The sequence below is a fragment of the Canis lupus genome, chromosome 1, assembly GCF_048164855.1.
Source record: "Canis lupus baileyi chromosome 1, mCanLup2.hap1, whole genome shotgun sequence".
Lineage (NCBI taxonomy): Eukaryota > Metazoa > Chordata > Mammalia > Carnivora > Canidae > Canis > Canis lupus.
Genome location: NC_132838.1, coordinates 30,475,126 through 30,497,403, shown reverse-complemented (window position 1 = coordinate 30,497,403; position 22,278 = coordinate 30,475,126). Strand labels below are relative to the sequence as shown.

General features: G+C 39.3%; 1 protein-coding gene, 1 long non-coding RNA gene and 1 other non-coding gene across 4 annotated transcripts; 2 read left to right on the top strand and 1 right to left on the bottom strand.

The window, feature by feature from the left end:
• The first annotated feature begins 785 nt into the window (after window positions 1–785).
• Window positions 786–21,541, top strand: IL22RA2 (interleukin 22 receptor subunit alpha 2). 2 transcript variants are annotated; one of them, XM_072825077.1, is made up of 5 exons: window positions 974–1,470; window positions 4,903–5,038; window positions 7,369–7,547; window positions 19,435–19,604; window positions 20,769–21,541. In XM_072825077.1, exons 1-5 carry the CDS (start codon window positions 1,410–1,412, stop codon window positions 20,916–20,918), a joined length of 696 nt encoding a protein of 231 aa, XP_072681178.1. In that variant the 5' UTR covers window positions 974–1,409; the 3' UTR covers window positions 20,919–21,541. The 2 variants fall into 2 exon arrangements, with proteins under 2 accessions (XP_072681179.1, XP_072681178.1); XM_072825078.1 differs by lacking the exon at window positions 19,435–19,604 and having other exon boundaries at window positions 786–1,470; window positions 20,769–20,932.
• Window positions 9,642–20,087, bottom strand: LOC140632868 (uncharacterized). Its single transcript, XR_012030530.1, has 3 exons — window positions 19,998–20,087; window positions 17,770–17,922; window positions 9,642–10,214 (listed from the first exon to the last, which is right to left on the bottom strand). It is a non-coding gene; the product is annotated as an uncharacterized lncRNA (long non-coding RNA).
• Window positions 17,762–17,924, top strand: LOC140608857 (U1 spliceosomal RNA). Its single transcript, XR_012010854.1, has one exon. It is a non-coding gene; the product is annotated as a U1 spliceosomal RNA (small nuclear RNA).
• Window positions 21,542–22,278: the final 737 nt, after the last annotated feature.

Here is a 22,278-nt window from a genome sequence, read left to right as displayed (position 1 = left end):
AGCCTGGAGGTGCTGGAAAGCCTGGCGTTATCTTCACAAACCTGTCCATAGTGCTCTGGCAGTTATGTCTACCTCCCTTTTGAAGTAGGCTTTGGAAAGTAGAGACAATGCACCCTTTCTGTGAGAATAATCAGCCGCAAATGTTTGTTCAATGTTGTTGAGCGAAGGCATGAATGAGAACTGCTTAGCAGCCCTCTCTAGTACTTACTACACAGGCTGGTCTACCAAGAACTTAAAGAGAGACTACAGAGGCATTTCCTCTTTTGACCTAAAAATCCTCATTCGAAAAAAAATATTACTTTCTTCTTGTGCTTTCATGTACAATTATAGTGCCTCTACAAACATGTGGTTTAAAAATTGGTAAGAAAAAATGAATATAATGAATCATAGGTGAAGCACAGATGACCTAGTTCGATCAGATTTCAAAGAAGATATGAAAAAGATACGATGTGGCTCAAAATTATTGTTCTCCACATTCAACCTTTTAAGGACTCAGTTTGACAGCTCAAAATCTTTCAGATGGCTGGAATGGAGGGTGGAAATGGAAAAGGAAGAGCTTTAGTGACTGCGGCCCTGGGCCACCAAGGATTAGCAAGACAGATGGATGAGTAGGGCAGGGAGGCGAGTGGAGAGCCAGGGGGGTGTGGAGGCCATGAGGTAAACACCAAGGAAGTTAGTCAGAGAGAGCTTCCAAGAAGGGAGGAAAAGGAAGAATCAACCAGAGATCCTACCAGCTTGAACCACTGCCAGGAGTCCAGATAGCTGCCACTGGCAAGCACATTTCTCAGAATCGCTTTGCCAGCTAAGTGGTGGTGGCTGGCAGTGTCTCTGCCTCCCTGGGCTAGATTCCCTGAGGGCCTTACGAGCTGTTTTGTTCCCTCACCTTTTCATGCCTTGCACAATTCCTGCCCTACCCTGCCCTCTGATCTGCCAATCCTCAGTGTTTTGCTCTTTCTTTTTTTTTTTTAAGATTTTATTTATTCATGAGAGACACAGAGAGAGAGAGAGAGAGAGAGGCAAAGACACAGGCAGAGGGAGAAGCAGGCTCCACGCAGGGAGCCCGACATGGGACTCGAACCCAGCACTCCAGGATCATGCCCCGGCCGAAGGCAAGCGCTAAACCGCTGAGCCACCTAGGGATCCCCATGTTTTGCCCTTTCAAGGCTAACAAAGTCCTAGTCCCAACAAAAATAAGCTTCTACCTTGAAGTGACTTATGGCAAACATTTTTGAAGGGATTTTTATACTTTTATAATAAACCTAAAATAAAAAACATTATAGTTGCTTCAGGGAACCATGGTTAAACCCACGAGGGGATGTCCAGCATGAGGATTCTTCAGTTTCCTCTTCTGTCCAGAGCTGTGCTCTCAGTGAAGGGACCACTGGCTGCCTGACAGTCGCACACCAACCATGATGCCTAAACACTGCTTTCTAGGCTTCCTCTTCAGTCTCTTCCTGACTGCTGTAGTAGGTAAGTGCTTCACTTCTTTTTAATTGCTCATGATTTTGTCATCTGAGTCTGCTCAAGGGGCTGTTGGAAATGGCACCACTGCTTTTCTGGGCTTTGTCAAATTTTCAGCTTTCTTCTGTTGTGAAATGATCAGAACAGACATGGGGTCAATTTCTATGTGCAGCCTGCGTAACTCCACGTGGACTTCACAAGGAGCTGCTAAAGAGGAGGCGCTCAGGAAACTTCAAGGGAAACTACAGCACAGTAGTTATGAGCAGGCTCCTTGCCTGACTACCTGAGCCTGGATCCCAGATCTGCCATTTACTATCTAGGAAACTTAGGGCAATTGACTTTACCTACCCTGTGCCTTAATTTCCTAGTCTGTAGAATGGGGATTGTAAGTCGCCGTGAGGATTACGAGTTAATATGTACTCAGTGCTTAGAGCAGTGCCTGGCACAGAATGGAGACCATAAACTTCATTTGAGAATTTGCTGTTGGTCTTCACAGAGAACTTTTCAAGAGCAGTGAATATCTTGTCACCCCAAGATACCTCTGATCAAGGCCATTACATTCCCCCAGTGAAAGATAGCTACCTGTCAGCGTGACTTAACAAATGTTCCCAAGACTATACAATTGCTCAGAGACTGATAACATGAAAACAATTCAAGCCCTCATCTTTCAGAAATGAGTGGATTTGTGGGGCACGAGGTTGGCTCAGTGGTTGAGCATCTGCCTTCAACTCAGGTCATGATCCCAAGGTCCTAGTATTGATCTCGCATTGGGCTCCCCACGAGGAGCCTGCTTCTCCCTCTGCCTATGTCTTTGCTTCTTTCTCTGTGTCTCTCATGAACAAATAAATAAAATTAAAAAAAAGAAGAAAGAAAGAAAGAAAGAAAGAAAGAAAGAAAGAAAGAAAGAGAAAGAAAGAAAGAAAGAAAGAAAGAAAGAAAGAAAGAAAGAAAGAAAGAAAGAAAGAAAGGTGTGAATTTGAGTGGACTATACCTTTGGTCCTTGGCAATAGAAAGGACTTGTTTAGCAAAATATAGCAGGAATTCAAGCACTAACAAAATGATTCTGGCTCTACTTGCTACAGGCCTGGAACTTTGGGCAAGATCCACAATGTTCTGAAGGCTCAGCTTCCCCATGTGTAAAATGTACTAATAAAAATTCCTACCTTATTTGGTGGTCATGAATATGGGATACTGTGTAAAGCTTTCCACACAGTGCCTGATACATGTTTCATGTTCATATATGCTCAGTGATCAGTGAGTGCCAGCCAGAGGAGGCGGAGATGAAAAGGAGGAGAAAGAATATCCTCAGACGCTCATTGCTTTTTTTCCACGTCTCTCCAGAGGCTTTGTTCTTGGTTTCTGCAGTGGAGGGGTGACAGCAGCAGGCTCTGGAGTCAGGTGCCTGGTACAAAATCCGCTTCACCAATTTTGTCTGTCAGAGGGAGACTTCAATAGTACTTTTTTCATAGAAGAGTAGGGCAGATTAAGTGAGTTAACACAGGTACAGGCCCTCAGTGGCTGGTACCCGGTGATCTGTTATTATTGGTGGTAGCAGTGGTGGTGTTACAAAAGTGAGAGAAGAAATCCAGAGACAGAGGGGATAAAGGACATTGAGCTGACCATCTCTGGGGTGGCACAGGCTCCAGGAAATTGTGTTCATCACGTCCTGAGACTTCTGGAATTTTTCTGTACTGCATAGGACAAGATCCGGTAGTGATTTTGGTGAGCAAAATCAATGGTGGCAGTAGACTCTTTCCAAGTACACACCACCATTTGATGCACTGAAGGAGTTCCAAAAAATAAAAATAAAAGCAAACAAAAACCAAACAGCTCCCTTCAATAGAATAAAACAAAGCTTGAATGTTCAGAACTGAGATTGTGAGCTCAGAAGTATGTTCTCACTTCTCAAAGATTTTTTAGCAAAGGCTTGAAGGTGGTAAAGAAATGAAGCGTGTGGGATTCCAGGGGAGAGCTAGGACCGGTGCAGGGACCCGCAGGTGGGAGCACACCCGGCGTGGCGGAGCAGGAGGAAGGGGGCCACCCTGGAGTCAGGGGGGGTGGGGTAGAAGATGAAGTCGGGAAATGATGAGGATGTGTTTCCTGACGCCCTCTCCTTCTGCCCAACTTCCTATCCCTGATCAGAAACCCCACACTTGCTGGGAGGCAGAACTTCTTCACCCCTGCCCATCTTAGGCTTTCAGCTGGGACTCATTACCAAAAAGGCAGATTAACAAGAGAAAACAGAATCATTCCATCACACATCACAAGGCAGGAACCCAAGCGAAGAGTCACTCACATGGTGCTTGGTATTCAGCTTCAACACAGAGCAACACGTTTACAGGGACCCGACGGGCCACTTAGGCTTCCGAGGGTGGCAAACTGTGGTAGTAAGCTCAAGGACCTGACGGGAGGAACTGATGGAGGAAGGTTTGTGTGCAGACTCCTCTGGTGCCGTCCTGGGCTGAGAAGTCCGTCTCCAGTAAAAGGAGAATTAAATCCTGCCTTCAGGCAGGCAAAGGGGAGGATATTGAGAGTTTTCCTGTATGTGTTGCTTCTTCACTGCCTTCAGCTCACACTATTTTTTCTGTCAAAGAGGCCTATTTTGGAGTGACGTATTCTGGTTTCCTTCAGACTCTAGAATAAAATTTTGTCAACGTCTCTTGCCTCCAGGGGACTGAATGCAGATCAGACTGGGTCACTCACTCAGTGATTAAAGGAAGAAAGCACAAGCCGTGCGGGTACACAATGATCCCCTCTCCTGCCACAATTAGTGTCGAGATTCTTTTCAGAAACACGACAGCGTCTTGGGTGGTCTCCTTGATAGCGTGGACGGATTCATCTCAGCAATTTTGCTTGAGTTCCTGGAGCCAGGATGCACGCTGGCAAGTGCAGCCAGGACTGGGACTGCAGAGGAATAAAGCCAGGTCTGCTGCGAGAGGTTGGGGACCAACGAGGCAACAGCCAGCAGTTGAGCAAGAACCTGAGAAAGGAGAAACCGAGTGCTGTGCTGAGGTCTTAGGACCAAAACTGATCCCAGGCAAAATTTCCCCTCAGTGTAGCAGTAATATAATGGCTCCTAGGAAGGGGGGCAAGTGGCCTTGGTGTGGGCTTCTCATGTTGGTCATTACATTGCATCACCATCTTGGGCGGGACTGAGGACAATATTTTTTCACTGCTACTTACTCCATCTGGAACTCGGGAATGGACTCAGAGAATATCATGTTTTTATAGTCTGGGACACAGTTGTTCTGGAACTTTAGCGTGCATAAAAATCCTCACATTCAAGATCCAAAATGTTGACTTCTGGGCTCCAGGTCTCCCAACTGCACTTACAGCAACTGCTTTAGGAAATCCTTATGCAAGGATCACACTGCCAAGTATTACTAATAACAATGGTGCCCATGTCAATGTTCAAAGCTTTTCCTTCTCTTTTTATTTTAGAAACTCAGTCAGCCTATGAGTCTCTGAAGCCTCAGAGAGTACATTTCCAGTCTCGAAATTTTCACAACATTTTGCATTGGCAGCCTGGGAGGGCTTGTACCAGCAACGGCAGTGTCTATTTTGTGCAGTATAAAATGTAAGTAATTTGAGCTTCCTCTAGCTGACAGAGATGGCCACTAGAATCAGATGTTCTAGTATGCAGTGGAGTGTAAGGATCTTTTTTTCAGTTTCAGAAGGGTTAAGAAGAAGCAGAGGTAGGAACAGGAGTGTCCTGTCTCCTTGAATTCTGCCTGGGGACACAAAATGCATGATGAGGTGCAGTCTGTGGGGGAGATACTTCATCCTTCAGAGAACCAGGACCGAGACATTACAGGCTGAGCCTTTGGCTTCACAGTGGACCCTGGCACATGGTGGACCTTCTACATATCTATCTAATAAATGTTGGAAGCAAATTGCTTAGCACATAATAGGTACTCAACCAAGTTGATGCGATTGATAGCTGAAGAAGCAGCTGTGTGACATATGGAGATGAGTGTACAAAATGTATTTTAAATTCAAAAGTCATTTTTGAAAACTTAGAAAAAAATTCTTTTCAAAACCAAATACTCCTGTAAGCATGAACTTAAATCTGAGCATGCTATGGCACATTCCTCTCTGTGCTCTTCAGCCGCTTCTGGTGGATTATTGCCAAAACTCAGATATGATCAATTCCTTTCCTAGGTTGACGCCTGGAAACAGAAGCTCCTGATTTGCAAATGACAGGTTTTCCCACCCATACATTTTTGGGGGTTTACTGAGGCTCCACCTTCTCTTCCATAGTTTGAAATGCTGGCTGAGGGATACTGAGACAGGAGATATTATGGTTTTATATTCACCATTTTTCATTTGAAATTCAGAAAATCAGATGTAGCTGTGGACCAAAATAGCAATTTTTATTCCACAAAGTCATCCGTGTCTCTCTAGCACGGGGTCAAGTTCAGATGTTACCATTAACTTCTTGCTAATGTCACAAGAACTATTTCCAGAAGTTTCTCAGTCTTTAACTGCTGCTGCTTGTCTCAACATATTTTATGTAGCAACTGTAAAGTTTATACATCTTTATGATAAAGCTTTCTCCATTCTAAAAATAGATTTGTGCATAGTTGGAGATACTCCATCACATAGAATGCAAGCATTGGTTTTTTTTTTTTTTTTTATACTTTCCCCTTAGGTAACATAAATAGGGCCTATTTGTGATCCAGTGTTAAAAGTGGATGAGAAGTTGTTTAATGAAGATTAAACTTTAGGGCCCCATGGGAAAATTTTATACTTGTAATTATTTTTCTTAAGGAGGGTTCCCAAATTCATATGAGATTCAGAATACTTGGATCCATTCTCCTCTATCTATGTGCTCAAGAGCACAGTGCAGATATATATTTTTGAAATCTTTCACTTTGGTTCTATTCCATTCATGTGGGTCTACTGTTAATATTGGTCCCATTTGAGACAGGACAAAAAATGAAGTATCACATTACAAAGAGAAGCCAGCCACTATAGCTAAATTCAGCTAGCAGAGACAATGTCTCAACAACAAATAACAGTGAAATAACATCAAATTGTGCTCAATATATGTTATGGTTCTGCTCTGATAATATCCTTTGGTAAAATGCCACGGTGCCATCATAGAGTTTACAGAGGACGGACACCAGAAATATTCCTCATTATATGGCTAGAAAGCTAGATTTCAAGTCTTTCCACAAATATTTTGGGCAGACTTTCACCCCAGCTTCTAAATTCTACTCTGTTCTCACCATCATCTTATTGCATCCTGTCTGATTTCTAACAGAAAAAGAAGAGAAGCATTAATCTTCCCTTTTGCTGTTACACCATCCCGTCTCTTTGGCTGAGTCAACCTATCTGCCTCTTTCCCTCATACCTTTTTTTCATAGGTTCCCCTCCCTCCCTCCTAGTTCCTGATTAAGTACTCCCTGACGACAACCCCTGCTCAATTTGCGACAAAAAGACTGACCAAATATGTTGGGTAAGCAATACCTGGGATGAAAAGTGGTAGCGACTTCTCAGAATTGGCCACATTACTCAACAGCAGGCTGATGAGAAGTGAAGAAAGCTACAGGGTCAACACCTCAGAAGCATTAATGATGTGGGAAGCTACTGCTCAAAAGTGGAAGTTGGCTCACATACCAGAAGAAACACTTTGCTAAGTACTTAAAACCCCAAAACCCTTTTGTTACTGATACAGATACAGATACAGGTGTCAGGCTTGGGTTTATCTTTCAGCAAGATAACGCTTTGATTAACAAGAATAAAATTTTTTTTAAAGATACTTGAGAGTAGCCAGAAGCTTTCACAGAGGTACTGATGCTAGAGGACAAATCTCAATGAATCTGAAAAATTCATAGATTGAAAAAATGGAAGACTCCTTCAATGGGGGAAAAGAAAATAACTCTCAGATCTTTGTCTTTATAGGTATGGACAGAGACAATGGAAAAATAAAGAGGACTGTTGGGGTATTCTAGAATGCTTTTGTGACCTTACCAACGAAACATCAGATATACAGGAACCGTACTATGGGCGGGTGAGGACCACCTCCGCTGGGATCCACTCGGGCTGGACCATGACACAGCGCTTCACTCCATGGTGGGAAAGTGAGTTCCATGGAGTTTCTTTGCATTTGCTCTTCCTGCCCCCTGAGTAGTCCCACAGAGCAGGCCCTGTACTTTGCTGAACTCTATGGCATCATCTCGTTTGACCTAATTCTCACAACAACCTTAGAAAATGGCTTTTGTTATCCTTCTTTTGTAGCCCATGAAACCAAGGCACTGAGGCTCCAGTGGTTGGGCGGGTCTCATGGCTTGCACAACCCAAGTCAGTGTTCATATTCTGCTGCATCTGACTGTAGCTTGCTGCCAGACTTCTACCTCCTAGGAAGAAAAGTAGTTTCAGATAACAGAAAAGGAGTCCTTTCCTGAGCATGGGAGTTAAGTTCCTGGAAATATTCCTCAGAAGGATTTTCTGTTGAGGAAATTAAGACGTTTTATCATCTCCCCAAAGGGGAAGCCAGAAGTTTACTCTTATATCCATTCCTCAGTGACCTACATTCTTTTTCTAAATTAATCATAATCCTAGAATAATCTAAAATGTAAATTATAAAATAAACCATTACCATGTAAAATAGTAGACAAAAGGGAAAAAGAAAAAGAAGTCTTAAATGTATAAAGATATGCATAACAAAACAAAGAAAATATGGATATTTACTGCAGTCTTCATAATCACCACTAGTCATGAAGCCATAGTTAATATTTATAACTTCTCTCAGTATTAACTCAACATTTGCTTTCTTTCCAGCTAGTACTTTAGCTCTTCACTCTTGAGGAATTGGGGTCCTTTTGGTCTTTCTTGTATTAGTTTAGCATAATCTGACATATCATAGAATATAGAAGCTCTAAGAGGCACCCCAGAGTTACGAAGCATACTTCTACTTGGTCCTGTTGTATATATAGCAACTCTTCTTCCCCTTGATACTCAGAGCCAATTCCCCCGGACAACACAAGGACCTCGTTTTCTCCTTGTTGGTTAAATGGCATGAAGAGCTCCAGTCAGGAGGCAGCTTTGACTTCCAGTTCTTTGAACCTATTGTTATAATCAAGTATGTGGAAAACAAACCATTTCATGAGTCGTTCACCATGTCTAATAGTGAGAATAGTGAGCCCTCCAACTTCCACTTCTTATATCCTAAACCAGTGAATGCTGTCTGTGAAAGAAATAGCACCATATATTGGTCACAAGATTAGAGCATGTATCAGTTCATATACAACTTTGACAGATCTTGTCTCTCAAACTGAGTTTTCAAATAGCCACTTTATCTTTTGATAAAGCCTGGAATTTCTAAGTGATGGGCTATATGGGAAGGCCAAATATTCTTGTGGGTATGAGACTAACTTCACCTCTTCCATATTAACTTGGTTCTACTCTCATAAGCAATGTATCATCAAGTATTATGCTCATGAATAAGATAGTCACTACATTCACATTGAGGTGGTCAGGGGCACTGCTGATAAAAGCACTGAGGTAGAGAAGACAAATCTATAACAAATCTACAAAAATGTCTATTCCAAAAAAAAAAAAATGTCTATTCCACTGTCTCTTGTCCCCTCATTGTTAGAAGGGATAAAAAATATCTACTATATAAAGTGAACTATCCTAGGGGTGCAGTATTGATCCTCCTTACAGGGAAGTTGGACTCTCAATAGTGTCAGTCCAGCCTTGGCAAAAGGAAATTCATATTGTAGAGTCTATATATAGTCTCCATCCCTTTCATAAAGTCATTTTGTTCATGAGCCTAAGGAGCAAGCATGGGGAAATAGGCTTTCACTGCCTCCACATAAAGTTTTTGAAACAACTTTATTGAGATATAATTGACACCCCTTTCAGTGACCTATATAATGTGAACAATTCAGTGATTTTCAGTTTATTAATAGATATTACAACCATCACCTACAATCTGTTTTAGGATATTTTCATCACCTCATAAAGAAACACCATACCCCTTGGCTGTCACCTTTATATTCTCTCATTTCTCCAGCGCCTTAGCCCAAGGCAACCACTCATCTACTTTCTGTATCTATAGAGTTCCCTGTTCTTGACATTTCATATAAATGGAATCACATAATATGTGGTCTTTTGTGACTGGCCACTTTCACTTAGCATAATGTTTTTAAAGTTTATTCATGTAGCGTGTATCAGTACCTCACCTCTTTCTGTGGCTGAATAATATTTCAGTACGTGAATGCATCACATTTTGTTTATCCATTCTTCAGTTGATGGACATTTAAATTGTTTTTACATTTTGGCTATTATAAATAGTGCTCCTATAAACATTCATATAAACATTTGGTGCTCAAATAAACATTTGGGTAAACAAATGTTTTCATTTCTCTTAGGTATATACATAGGAGTGAAATCCCTAGGTCTCATGGTAACTCTGTGTTTAGTCATTTGAGGAACTGCCAGACTATTTTCCAAAGCAGCTGCAACAATGTACATTCCCTTCAGCGGTATATGAGGGTTCTGATTTCTCCACCTCCTTACCTGACTTTTTGATGACAGCTGTCTTCGTCAGTATGAAGTGGTATCTCATGTGGGTTTGATTTGCATTTCCTTGATGATTAATGCTATTGAGTATATCTTTTCATGTGTTTATTAGCAGTCCACTTCTGGCCAGCACCATCATGTCATGCAGAACCTTCTGGAAATCAGGCTTCTTTTTTCCCCCCTTATGTTAAGTAGTCATAAGGGATTCTTCAAGATGCCAACTATAGACGAGGAAGTAATAAGACAGTAGCCTCTCAGTTGCACTGAGAGGATAAACCACCTACTTTCATAAATTAATTTGATGTTTAGACCTGCTAGAGGCTGGACTCCTATAATCCATTTCCACGTAATGTTGGCATGTTTTTGTGTATTTTATGACTTTATGTATCAGAGAACACCCAGTTTATGATAGGAAACTCAGGTCACATGGCTCCTTGATATCCCTTAATTCAAGTATTCAGTTTTTTTTTATTTTTTATTTTTTTATCAGGGCTCAGTAACAAGGAAATCTGGAGCTTTTTCTCCAAAGAAAATAAACTATTTTTTAATAGTTATTTTCTAGAGAGGGTATGACTTTTTTTTTTCCCAAAAAACGTGGACTTAGAATTTACACAGTCTCTAAATAGCATCCTGATATGCCACAGATAATTTGAAGATTGTTGGATTTTTTGGATCATAAAAGACAAGTGGCTGAGCTGCTTGTTTGCAACATGAACTAATTAAGAAGTCTGTCATTTAGTCTGGGTCCTTCTCAAAGCTGAAAATCTTATGGGTTGCTTTGCAAATGGGTAACACAACTAAATGTGGTATGTGTCTTACAAAATACATACAGGCCCAACAAATCTAGTGAATCTTTCTCAGCAGCTGAGGATGCAAAGTGAAGCAACTTTCCTTTCACTTGAGAGGAAATGTCTCAATAAACCCCAGAGGAAATTTAAAATCCAACATTCTGCTTCAGTGTACCTTACTAAAGTATCTACAGTGCCTACAGGACTTTAGGTATACCAAGTTCATTCAGTATCATGTGATAAATTCAGTGGACCAACAAGATATCCTGTGGTACAAAGATTAAAGATTCTGTAGACTATCTGTGACAGATCCAGATGACAATGAAAGCCAAGTGAAAGGAAATTGTTCTGATGCTTTCTAATTATTGGACAAAGGAAGGAAAAAATTCTCCAGTCAATAGCTACATTGATTGGCTCCAGAACATAGACACTGTAATTGAATACCAATACCCTATGGTCACCACCTGAGTATATTTACAATTATCCCTTGTATTTATTCAAGATCCATCTTTTTGGGAGAGGAAAGCGTACTTCAAATAAATGAGTTAAGTGGAGAAGTGATGCATCTTCTACCCCTGCATTTTTTTTTTAAGATTTTATTTCTTTAATCATTAGAGACACAGAAAGAGAGCAGCAGAGACACAGGCAGAGGGAGAAGCAAACTCCATGCGGGGAGCCTGATGTGGGACTCGATCCTGGAACTCTAGGATCACACCCTGAGCCGAAGGCAGGTGCTCAACCACTGAACCACCCAGGCATCCCATCCTTGCACTTTGAAAGCTGTTTTTGAAGGACAAATTTTGTTCAAAAGAGAAATTCCATGGATTTCACTTGGCCTTTCATCCCATAATAACTTCCATGTCACAGACCAGGAAACCCGAATGGAAATGAATTCTGTCAGTTGTTGTGTATATCTTATTAAATTTACTTTTATTACCTGACCACTATAAGAATGCACTATAAGAGGCATTCTGAATCCCCAGAGGTTATCATCCACTCAGAATCAAGGTCCCATTACTGGCCAGAGTCTGTACTTAGCTTTCTCAAATTCCTAATTACCCTCTGGAGAACGATGAAAGAAATTTTATCATAAAACCGGTAGCATTATTTCTTCACTTGCTTTCCAAATCTCACCCTAGTGATTTAACTAGTGCAATGCCCAATTAAATCCAAACTAATTAGTTCATTCCCAGAATGCTAGATGCTTTGGAATTTAGAAAAGGCCATCTTTAGTTCTGCAAGTCTTCAGCTAGTAGGAGAGTGGAATGGAGATTGAGCGAAAAATCTATGGCATTCTGCACAGTATTTCTTGAAATAATTTGAGATTCAGCCCAAATACACTCCACCAACAATTCTCTGGTTGAGGAAAAGGAGACTGTATGACTAAGCTGGTATATAGCAGTGAGGGGAATTTGCAGAGTAGTTTAATTACTATATTCAAGCGTAGAAATGGGGTCAAGTTCAAATTTATTCCTCAAAGCTTTCTTGAGTGTGATCCATAGGCTAGTTGGTAAGATTAGCCAAAGACATAGGCTGAGATGAGCTGAAGCTTCAACTCAGTTAGATTTTAATTTAGATGATGTTGCATTAAGAAAGGTTTGAGTTCTTTTCATATGACTATACCACGAATGGAAAAAAAAAAAAATCCCAGAACTAAGAAAGCCTTCTGCCTGGACCTCTTAAGAAGAATAAGAAAGGAATGTGTAACACAGTCAAAACTGGAGCCACTCTTGTTGAAGGGATAGTGAGAGCCCTGGCCCACTTGCCTATTTCCTTAGCTCCAGCTAAGGAAAGCTTCTCCCGCCACAAGTTCTGAGGCTTTCTGAACAACAACAAAAAATGTTTTGAAAAACATGACATCCTATTAAGACAGCATGTTCCTAGAGTCTGATACAGGCCTAATGAATCAACTGGCTGCACTGACTCACCTGAGACCTGTTTCTGAACACTGGGGTGTGGTTTTAGGTTAAGGGGGTCTGGCTCTTGGTATCTATTTAAAGACAAAGCAACATTAAAAAACTTCTTAAGTTGAAGTAGCCTTTGAGCTCTGTATGATTTTGGTATTACCTAAGACCATATTTTCTTGAATTAAAAATAGCTGTGGAGTTTCGAGTGGGCCTGATTTTCTAATGGAGTGACTTAAGGTCAGATTAATTCATCACCTTGGCTCCATTCATCCCACAAGTATATATGAAACACTTACTATGCTCTGGGCATTATACGAGGTTGTGGGGAGAAAGGAGTAAGCACAGCAAACACGAAGAAGTTTCTTTCTTCATAGAGAGATTTTGGTTTAATAGGGGAAGATAGACATTAATAAAATAATAATACAAACAAACATAGCATGATGCAGGTGGTACAAAAGAGATCAATAGTGCTAAGACAGCCCTGGACAAGGACAAGAAGGGACCAGGTTAGGGATGTAGGAAAAGCATCTCTGGGGAAATGACACTTGAGCTGATATCTAAAGATGATATGATATGAACAGTTAACTAGACAAAAAAAGTTGGAAGATTTCCAGGCAAAGGGAATAAGGGAATAGCATTGGCAAAGGCCCTCTGACAGGAGGAAGCAGGACAAGTACAAGAGACTGAAAGATAGATGCATGGTAAAGAAGAGCAGGCAAGAGGACTGTGGAATAAGATGGGACTGGAGAGATAGATCAGGAATGAAAGTTTTCTATTAAGGAGTTATGATTTCTTCCAGAAAAATATAAAGTAATTTTAAAAAAGATTTATTTATTTATATTAGAGAGAAAGGGAGAGTGCATGAGTGAAGGGAGGTGCAGAGGAGGAGAATCTCCAGCAGACTCCCTGCTGAGCATGGAGCTGGACATGGGGCTTGATCTCACCACCCTGAGATCATGACCTGAGCCGAAATCAAGAGTCGGACACTTAACTGACTAAGCCAGCCAGGCACCCCTGGAAAAATACAAAGTAATTTTAGTCAGGGATGACATGATCAGATTTGCGTATTGAAAAGATCACTTTGGCTATATTTGAAAGCACAGATCAGAAAAAAAAGAGATTGGATACAGGTAGGTAAGTTAATGAATTCCTATAACAGTCTGTAAGTCAGGATTTGGCTTGAATTAGGATAATGGGAAGGACTATAGAAAATTTATCATTGAAGAGATACTTGGTAGGAATAATTGGGCTTGGTGACAGGTCACATACAGAAATAAAGAAGAAGGACATGTCAAAGACAACCTCCAGGCTTACGGCTTCCATAATTAGATGAATCACTGAGATTTTTTGGTGAGGTTTGATGGAAAAAGACCAATTTGACAGAGTACAGAGTATTAGAAATTGAAGATCATAATTTAATTTTGACTATGTTGAGTTTAACATGCTTTTCAGATATCCAAGGGAAATCTCTGTGCAGATCCAGGATTCTATTAGACACACATTTGTGAGTCATTTACATATAGTACAATGGGCATTGATAAGATTGCCTAGGCAGGAAGTGATGAGGAGTGCTGTGTAAGGCCAGGTGTTGAAAGAATCCCAACAAAGGATGCCTGAATAGGGAAGATAAATCTCAAAAGGAGACTGAAAAGAAATAGCCAACAAGGTAGGAGAAAGCTAGAGGATATATTTGTGAATGCTCCGGGGAGTGAATGTATCAAGGAGAAAGCAGTTGAGTAAAATAGCCTTGTGAGGTCAAGTAATCTTAAACTGTTCATTGTAACAATCACAATTCAGTGCGTAGGTCAAGAATGGTCACTCAGTTACAAAGCTCAGCATCCTAGATCACACGCAGGGAGCTCCTGTGATGCCTGCAGCCAGGCTCACTAGTACTCTAGGCCAATATTCGAAATATATACTTCACCTGTATTTAAGATTCAGTGTCAACACAAAGGAACCAAACCAAATCTAAGATAATGAAGGTATACATTCAAAGGACAGGTTTTGCATGCACATAATTAAAAGAAAATTCTTCAATAATGATAACTTGGGCCAGAAGGGATAAGGATTGGTCAGTTTACACATAAATATTCTAGTGAAAAAATATATATAGTAGTATTTAATCTTGCCAGTATTCATTCTTTAACTAATGTCTGCCAATTGAAGTAAGTCTAAACTCTGAGTCACATTATTAAAAAAGGGCGGATTTTTTTTTTTGTGCTAGATATATGACAAGAATGTTAGAAATACATTTTTTATCCAGGAGAAAATTAAACATTCATTAAACTAGCCTACAAATCTAAACAATAACTCATTCTTCTCAGCTTGCAAGAATTTGGAGCACGGAAATCACAAAGAGGATTAAATACCAACTACTTCACAAAATTAAAGTGTAATCAAAGGGGAAATCCTTCATCTTCAAGCAATTAGGCAAAATTTCTGACATTTGAAAAGTGAATTAACAACTTTCGTTTCAGATTAAATGGGGTGAGATGGGGGTGGGAGATTGTGAGGGTAGAAACTGTCCTCTTCTAAAATGCTTACAAAGTCTGGTAAAACATTACACATTCCTTTAACCCTGCAGAGGAATATGAAAGAAAGTAAAGGAAATCTCCAGGAACCAAAACAAAGTAGGTGGAAACCAGAGGGGAAACCAGAGAATAAACAAGGTGAAGACTTATTGTCCTGAGAGGATTTTCCCAACTGAGTAATTAGACCCTGAATAGTAACAGCCATTCCCAGGGCAAAAGATGAAGTGTAGGCCAGCACAAAGTGAGGAGTTACAACTGGTACTCTCACAAAGTCTTAGACACTTGGAAGATCCCTATAAATAAAAAAGCAGACTAGGAGAAACCCTTCCAAGAAAGGAAACAGAGGAGGGTGTACGTTTCTGTCTCGACTCTGTTAGCAATCAACTGTTTCCTAAATTCATAAAGGCTTGAGATTCAAATATATCCAACTTTTGTGTTTCAGAAAAACATCAGCTTGAGGTGGTACCAGGTTGATGGTGCCACAGGATAGCTTGCAGATGCAAAACCAAATACCAGAGTTCAGAAGCAACACAACACATATATGGTCATTTGATTTGTGTCCACAGTAGAGTTCAGTGGAGTCACTGTGATCTAAATGAGGCTAAAGAAAACAATAAATCTTGTTCCCCTACATTGCCCATTTACAAAATTAAGTCTGGCTGATGAAAACAATAAAACTCAGCAGCTGTAGCTTGTGGGCCAAAGTACCTGCTTCTATTTTTGTAAATAATATTTTATTGTGACGTAATCACACCCATTCATTGACATTTTGCCTGTAACTACTTTTATACTGCAAGCAATAGCAAAATGGAGTGGTTACAACAGACACACATATGGCTCAAAGGCCTGAAGTATTTATTATCTGTCCCTTTACAGAAAATATTTGCTGACTACTATTCCATAAGATAACACAGGAGAATATTTTCATGGCTTTGGGATAGGCAGATCTTCAAAATCACTAATGCTGAGGGACATAACTGATAAGTTGGACTACATTAAAATTAAGAATTTCTGTTTATCAAAATATACTACTAAAATGATGAAAATGCAAGTCACAGAGTGAAGTTGTTTACAATGTCCTTGATTAAGGACGATGTTCAGATGTATAAAGACTCTTACAAATTAAGAAGACTAGACAACCAATTAAAAAATAGGCAGAAGACATGAACAGCTCTTTGCAAAAGAGGACATCCAAATGGCCATTAGTCTTCAGAGAAATGCAATGAATTGGTAACAATGAATTGGTAACATAATAGAAACACAATGAATTGGTACTACACACTTGTCAGAATGGCCAAAATTAAAATTTCTAAAAAGAATAATGTCACTTGTTACAATGTGAAATATAGGAACTTTCATATACCACTAAAGGAATATAACCTGGTATGTCCACTGAAACAAAGAAATCTTTATAAAAGCTAAAACTATATAAAAAAACCTAAGTCTGTGAATAAATTATGATATTCATACAATTAAATACTACATAGTAATCAAAAGAACAAACTCTTGACACAGGCAATAATATGGATGAATATATATGTATGTGTGTATACGTATATATGTATATATATATATAATATATAAAAATATATATATTAGTTTGCTATGGCTGTCACAGAATACCTTAGACCACCTGCTTAACCAACAGAAATTTATTTTCCCACAGTTCTGAGGTCAGAAGTCCAAGGCCAAAGTAAAGGCAGGTTTGGATTCTTCTAAGGCCTCTCTCCTTGGCTTTCTTTCTGTGTCCTCACATGGTCATCTCTCTGTACTCATGCATGTCCGTGTCTTTTTATAAGGACACCAGTCATATTGGATTAGGGCCCACCCACATTATCCACGAAGCCAATATGACTTCATTTTATTTTAATTACCTCTTTAAAAGCTCTATCTCCAAACAGTCATATTCTGACATATTAGGAGTTAGAGCTTCAATTTATTAAATTTCAGGGGACACAATTCGGCTCATAATTTCATATATATATGAAATTTCACTATATATACATATATATACATACATATATATATAATGAAAGAAGGCAGACACAAAAAATGTATATTGTGTAATTTCAAAAACTAATGTATATGGGGGCATCTGGATGGCTCAGTAGTTAAGTGTCCAACTCTTGATTTTGGCTCAGATCATGATCTTGGGGCCATTGGATCGAGCCCCATATAGGGCTCCATGATCAGCATGGAGTCTGCTTGAGATTTTCTCTCTCTCCCTCACTCTTTTCCTCTCCCCCTGCTCAAGTACACATGCTTTTTTATTTTCTCTCTCTCAATAAATAAATAAAATAGTTTTAAAAATACTATAGAGATGGAAGTCAGGACAATTGTGGTTATCTTCTGGGGTTAAGTAATGGGAGAGAACATGATGGAAATTTCTGGGCTGCTAGAAATGTCTTGTTTATTAATCTAGATTACAGCTATTCAGGAGTGTGTATTTTTAAATATTTGTTGAACCATTGATTTATGATTTATTTATTTGTCAGTATCTATCTTACAGGTCAATAAAAGTTTATTTAAAATTTAAAAATTCATACTTACCTGGCAGGACAGATAGCATGATCATGAAGGTAGTTCTCTCAGGGTGAGGCTCATCTATTGCATTCAGGTCATTCTGACCCCTGCAATTTCCTCAAGCACAGGGAATTCAGCTGTACAATTTCTGTTGGTAGAGGACTATGTTCCATGTTTCTTCTGATTAAAAAAAAAAAAAGAAAAATTAAAAAATTCAAACAAAAGCCAAAAAAAAAAAATTGTCAACTTTAGACATGTGCTCACAATAAAAACACAAAGGGGCAGATCATTTTAAGCTAGTTTGTAAGAAACCATCATCTACCTGACTAGCCTTTCAAGAATTTATAATAGGGAAGGCACATAGCAAAATAAATAACTTTAAAGACATAACAGAGGAAATAAAAGCACAAGCAAAGTACAAAATATTATTTTGGGGGGGCCAGGGAGATTGAAGAAGACCCAAATAGAGCTCATCAAAATGAAAAAAAAATAACTGAAATAAAAAAATTTAATATGGGAATTTAATCATCAATTTAGACATGGCTGAATAATGAATCAGTGGACTGGAAGACAGGTCTGAAAATAAATTCTTTTTTTTTAATTTTTATTTATTTATGATAGTAACAGAGAGAGAGAGAGAGAGGCAGAGACACAGGCAGAGGGAGAAGCAGTCTCCATGCACTGGGAGCCCGACGTGGGATTCGATCCCGGGTCTCCAGGATCGTGCCCTGGGCCAAAGGCAGGCGCCAAATCGCTGCACCACCCAGGGATCCCTGAAAATAAATTCTAACAAATGTTGAATTGCAATTCCAGAAGATAAGCTTACATATCTTTTTATGTACTATCTGGCTATCTAGCTGCCTAGCTATTATCTTTCTTAGTTAATTTTCAAGAATTATAAAAGATATAAAACTAAAAACTGAAAACATGTAATGAATACCAACCAAGAAGACAACAATATCCATTAGATAATTAATTCCACCTAGAACTACTGTAGTTAATCTGAGAAAAATTAAAGTGACAATTTATCTAATTTTCTTTCCTAATTCTTAATGATTTGGTTAATTCTCTCTCTGGATCCTTCCCACACTATTTTATTGCATATAATATAATCCTGTTGAATGAATTTTTTTTAAAGATTTTATTTATTTATTCACGAGAGACACAGAGAGAGAGATAGAGGCAGAGACACAGGCAGAGGGAGAAGCAGGCTCCATGCAGGGAGCCCGACGTGGGACTCAGTCCTGGGTCTCCAGATCACACCCTGGGCTGAAGGCAGCGCTAAACCACTGAGCCACCAGGGCTGCCCCTGTTGAATGAATTTTATAACAATTTATCTTCAAATGATTTAAAGCTGCTTTGAAATATTACAACTTTAAGAACCTACAAAATATCTGTCCTACTCTAAGATCTCCAAATAACTTTTCACGCTTCATTTCCCAAAACAATCACTATGGGCTGGGGAAATGATTGAAAATATCCTCTTAAAGCTGAATCAGAAGGTATCTGTCTTTTCAAAGAAAAAAATGATCTTTAAAGAAACAGACATTCATATTTCAGGTGTCAGCAGTATCCTTTCATAATGATTTCTGCCAAATCTCTGAATTTAATAGTGACTTGTTATGTACAATGTGTCCATGTGAAATATTACACTTTTTAAATGATTTGTCAAACTTTCCTATTTTTCTCCAGCAAAAATAGATCCTCCAATCATAAATATAACCCAAGTTAATGGGTCTTTGTTGGTGATTCTCCATGCTCCAAGTTTACCATATAGAGACCAAAAAGGAAAAAATGTATCAATAGAAAATTACTATGAGCTACTATACCGAGTCTTTATAATTAATAATTCACTAGAAAAGGTAAGTTCAGGTGAATAGATAAGTTTGGTATTTTTCTTTTGTTCATTTGAGTAACATTTTAGCTGTAAAGTATGTCCTCTCTTTTCCACTCAATCTCCTCTTACTTTTCTTTACCTTTTTTTAGTTCCTTCTCACTTCCACCCTCATTGATGACAATTGGCTCTCGGCATCATCATCACAACTCATGTGTATGGTGCCTTTGTTGTACTTGTCTCCACTTAATCTTGCTTGCATATCTAAAGATTGGTGTTAACAATATTTGATTCCATTTGATGACCACAATACTCATCTTTATGAATTTTACACACACTTTTTGAGCGGTGTTTGGATCACAGCATTCTGTATTTATTCCAATATTGCTATAATATTTTAATCCACCATCAGTGCCTTTACCTTGTTTGATGCTTAATTGAACGCTCCTTTTCAGTGTCCATCTAAGACAAGATTTCTTTGGTTGTGAGGAACAGAAACCCATTCGACCTGTTACAAATAGGAAAGGGGAGGGGGGAAGGGAGGAGTTTTATTAGGAGGTACCAAGTGATCTTAGGGACCGGCAGAAGCAGGAAATTAAAGGAAGGACACATGGAGAAGCAGGTCTTAAAGGATCCCAGTCCACCTCTCTGGCCACAAGTTGCGTATTGACAGTGGTTTCCAAGTCTCCTCCAGTCTCCTCACTGTACAGTCCAAATTCTTGAAAAAGAGACTCTGGCCACTGGGTCAGCCAGTGAGCAGCTCTCATGTCACATGTACATAACAATGACCTGTCCCTTTATCAGGCTCTGAACAAGGACTCTGGGGAAGGAGGATGTGTCTGGGAAGAAACTCTATAACCCGACTACTACCTGAGACCAGGGACAGCTTATTAATTTTATCAAAAATAGAGCAAATCGGGCAGCCTGGGTGGCTCAGCTGTTTAGCGCCTGCTTTTGGCCCAGGGCATGATCCTGGAGACCCGGGATTGAGTCCTGCATCTGGCTCCCTGCATGGAGCCTGCTTCTCCCTCTGCCTGTGTCTCTGCCTCTCTCTCTCTCTCTCTCTCTCTCTCTCTCTCTCTCTTTGTGTGTCTCATGAATAAATAAATAAATAAAATATTTTTAAAAAATAGAGCAAATCAGTGACTAACCAAGAACCATTTACCATCTTATTTTTCCTCTTTATGTATAGGAGCAAAAGGTATATGAAGGAGCCCACAGAATTGTTGAAATTGGAGCTCTGGCACCTCACACTGGTTACTGTGTGGTGGCTGAAATGTATCAGCCCATGCTAGACAGAAGAAGTCCAAGAAGTGAAGAGAGATGTATGGAACTTCCTTGAAGGGGTAGGGAATGCCCTACAACATGGAAATCAAAAGCTCTCTGAGAATGAGATGGCTCATAGTTGAAGGATCTCACTGAAAGTTGTGTTTATATTTTCTTGATGCAGTGTTCACCATTAGGAGATCTTTGTTTATACATTCTTTCTTCCTTCACATTTTACTTGTAAACTAATTTAAGCAACACCCAACACCACTCAAAACATTGGAACTTAAAGAAAAGGCAGAGAACAAAGGGCTCTCTGAAATGCAGAACTTTATTTCTGAAGGTAACATCCCAACGACAATCTGTATTGCTCTAAGACAGCTAAATAAACATTTAAGGGCCAAGGTAAAGGTAGGCATTTAACAAAATATTGTTGGATTAATTTTTTTAAGATAGCATTATAGATGGAAGCAATCCTGAAGCCATCCTTTTTCGCTCTCTATTGAGACAGTTAACATGACATAGATAGGCCAATTTATACATAAAGGGAACTTTTACCTGAATGAATATTTTCCCATTCATTTCCTATTTCATATGAATATACTTTTTCCTACATTTCTATTGTAAAAGATTTCTACTTAATGAACCAATATTTTCTTTTAAATTCTATTCTATGTAAATAAAAAAATATTTTAAAAAACCTCATGATCTCTGGATTAATATCTAGATTAATATTGATAATAACATCTAAATATAAAAGGAATCCTCCACAATACAATTTCCCTCATTTAATACATACTCACATTAAGGTTTTCTTTTCTGTGTTTGTTTGTTTTTTAATGTTGCCCTAAAATAATTTATCCTTATTCTCAAAATCAAGTAAATATTTTTTTAAGAACAAAGTAAAAAGAAACTCTGACTCCAAATTATACTGTTCTACTCAACCCTCCTGGGCAAAGGGTCTCTTGCTGGTAATACCTCCATATTCTCTATATGCAAGGATGTTATGAATGACATTTTGACTTGGGGACATGGGGGATGGTTGGGGATCAGACAGAGGTTGACTTGGAGCTAAAAGCACACCATGGGTGGTAGGCTTATTTGGGAGAGGGCCTGGAGTGGGCAGATATTATAAGGCCAGAGAAAATCCATCAATGACCTCCCATCAGCTCTGCTGTGTCCTGGCAAAAGGTCTAGGGCCTAAGCCTCAGTGTAGGCAACAAAGAGCTGCTTTCTTCACTTTCTTCACTTCTTGTATGTGTGTTTAGGGTTGGCTTTCTTGTGAAGAAATACATATCAGAGGATATTTTGTACAGTTCCTCAAGAAAACTGGTCCAAAATGTGATAAAAATACAGTTAGTGCTTCTGGTTATATACAATTACACACAATGATAGATAGCTGAAAAATTACTCAGAATTGCCTGAAGGGGCAGAGT

What these genes read in the sequence shown, in the direction of transcription:
- IL22RA2 (XM_072825077.1), top strand. Translation starts at nt 1,410, where the DNA reads ATGATGCCTAAACACTGCTTTCTAGGCTTCCTCTTCAGTCTCTTCCTG. An exon ending in TATTTTGTGCAGTATAAAAT is followed by an intron (nt 5,039 to 7,368) that starts GTAAGTAATTTG and finishes TTGTCTTTATAG; the next exon opens with GTATGGACAGAGACAATGGA. An exon ending in TTAATAATTCACTAGAAAAG is followed by an intron (nt 19,605 to 20,768) that starts GTAAGTTCAGGT and finishes CTTTATGTATAG; the next exon opens with GAGCAAAAGGTATATGAAGG.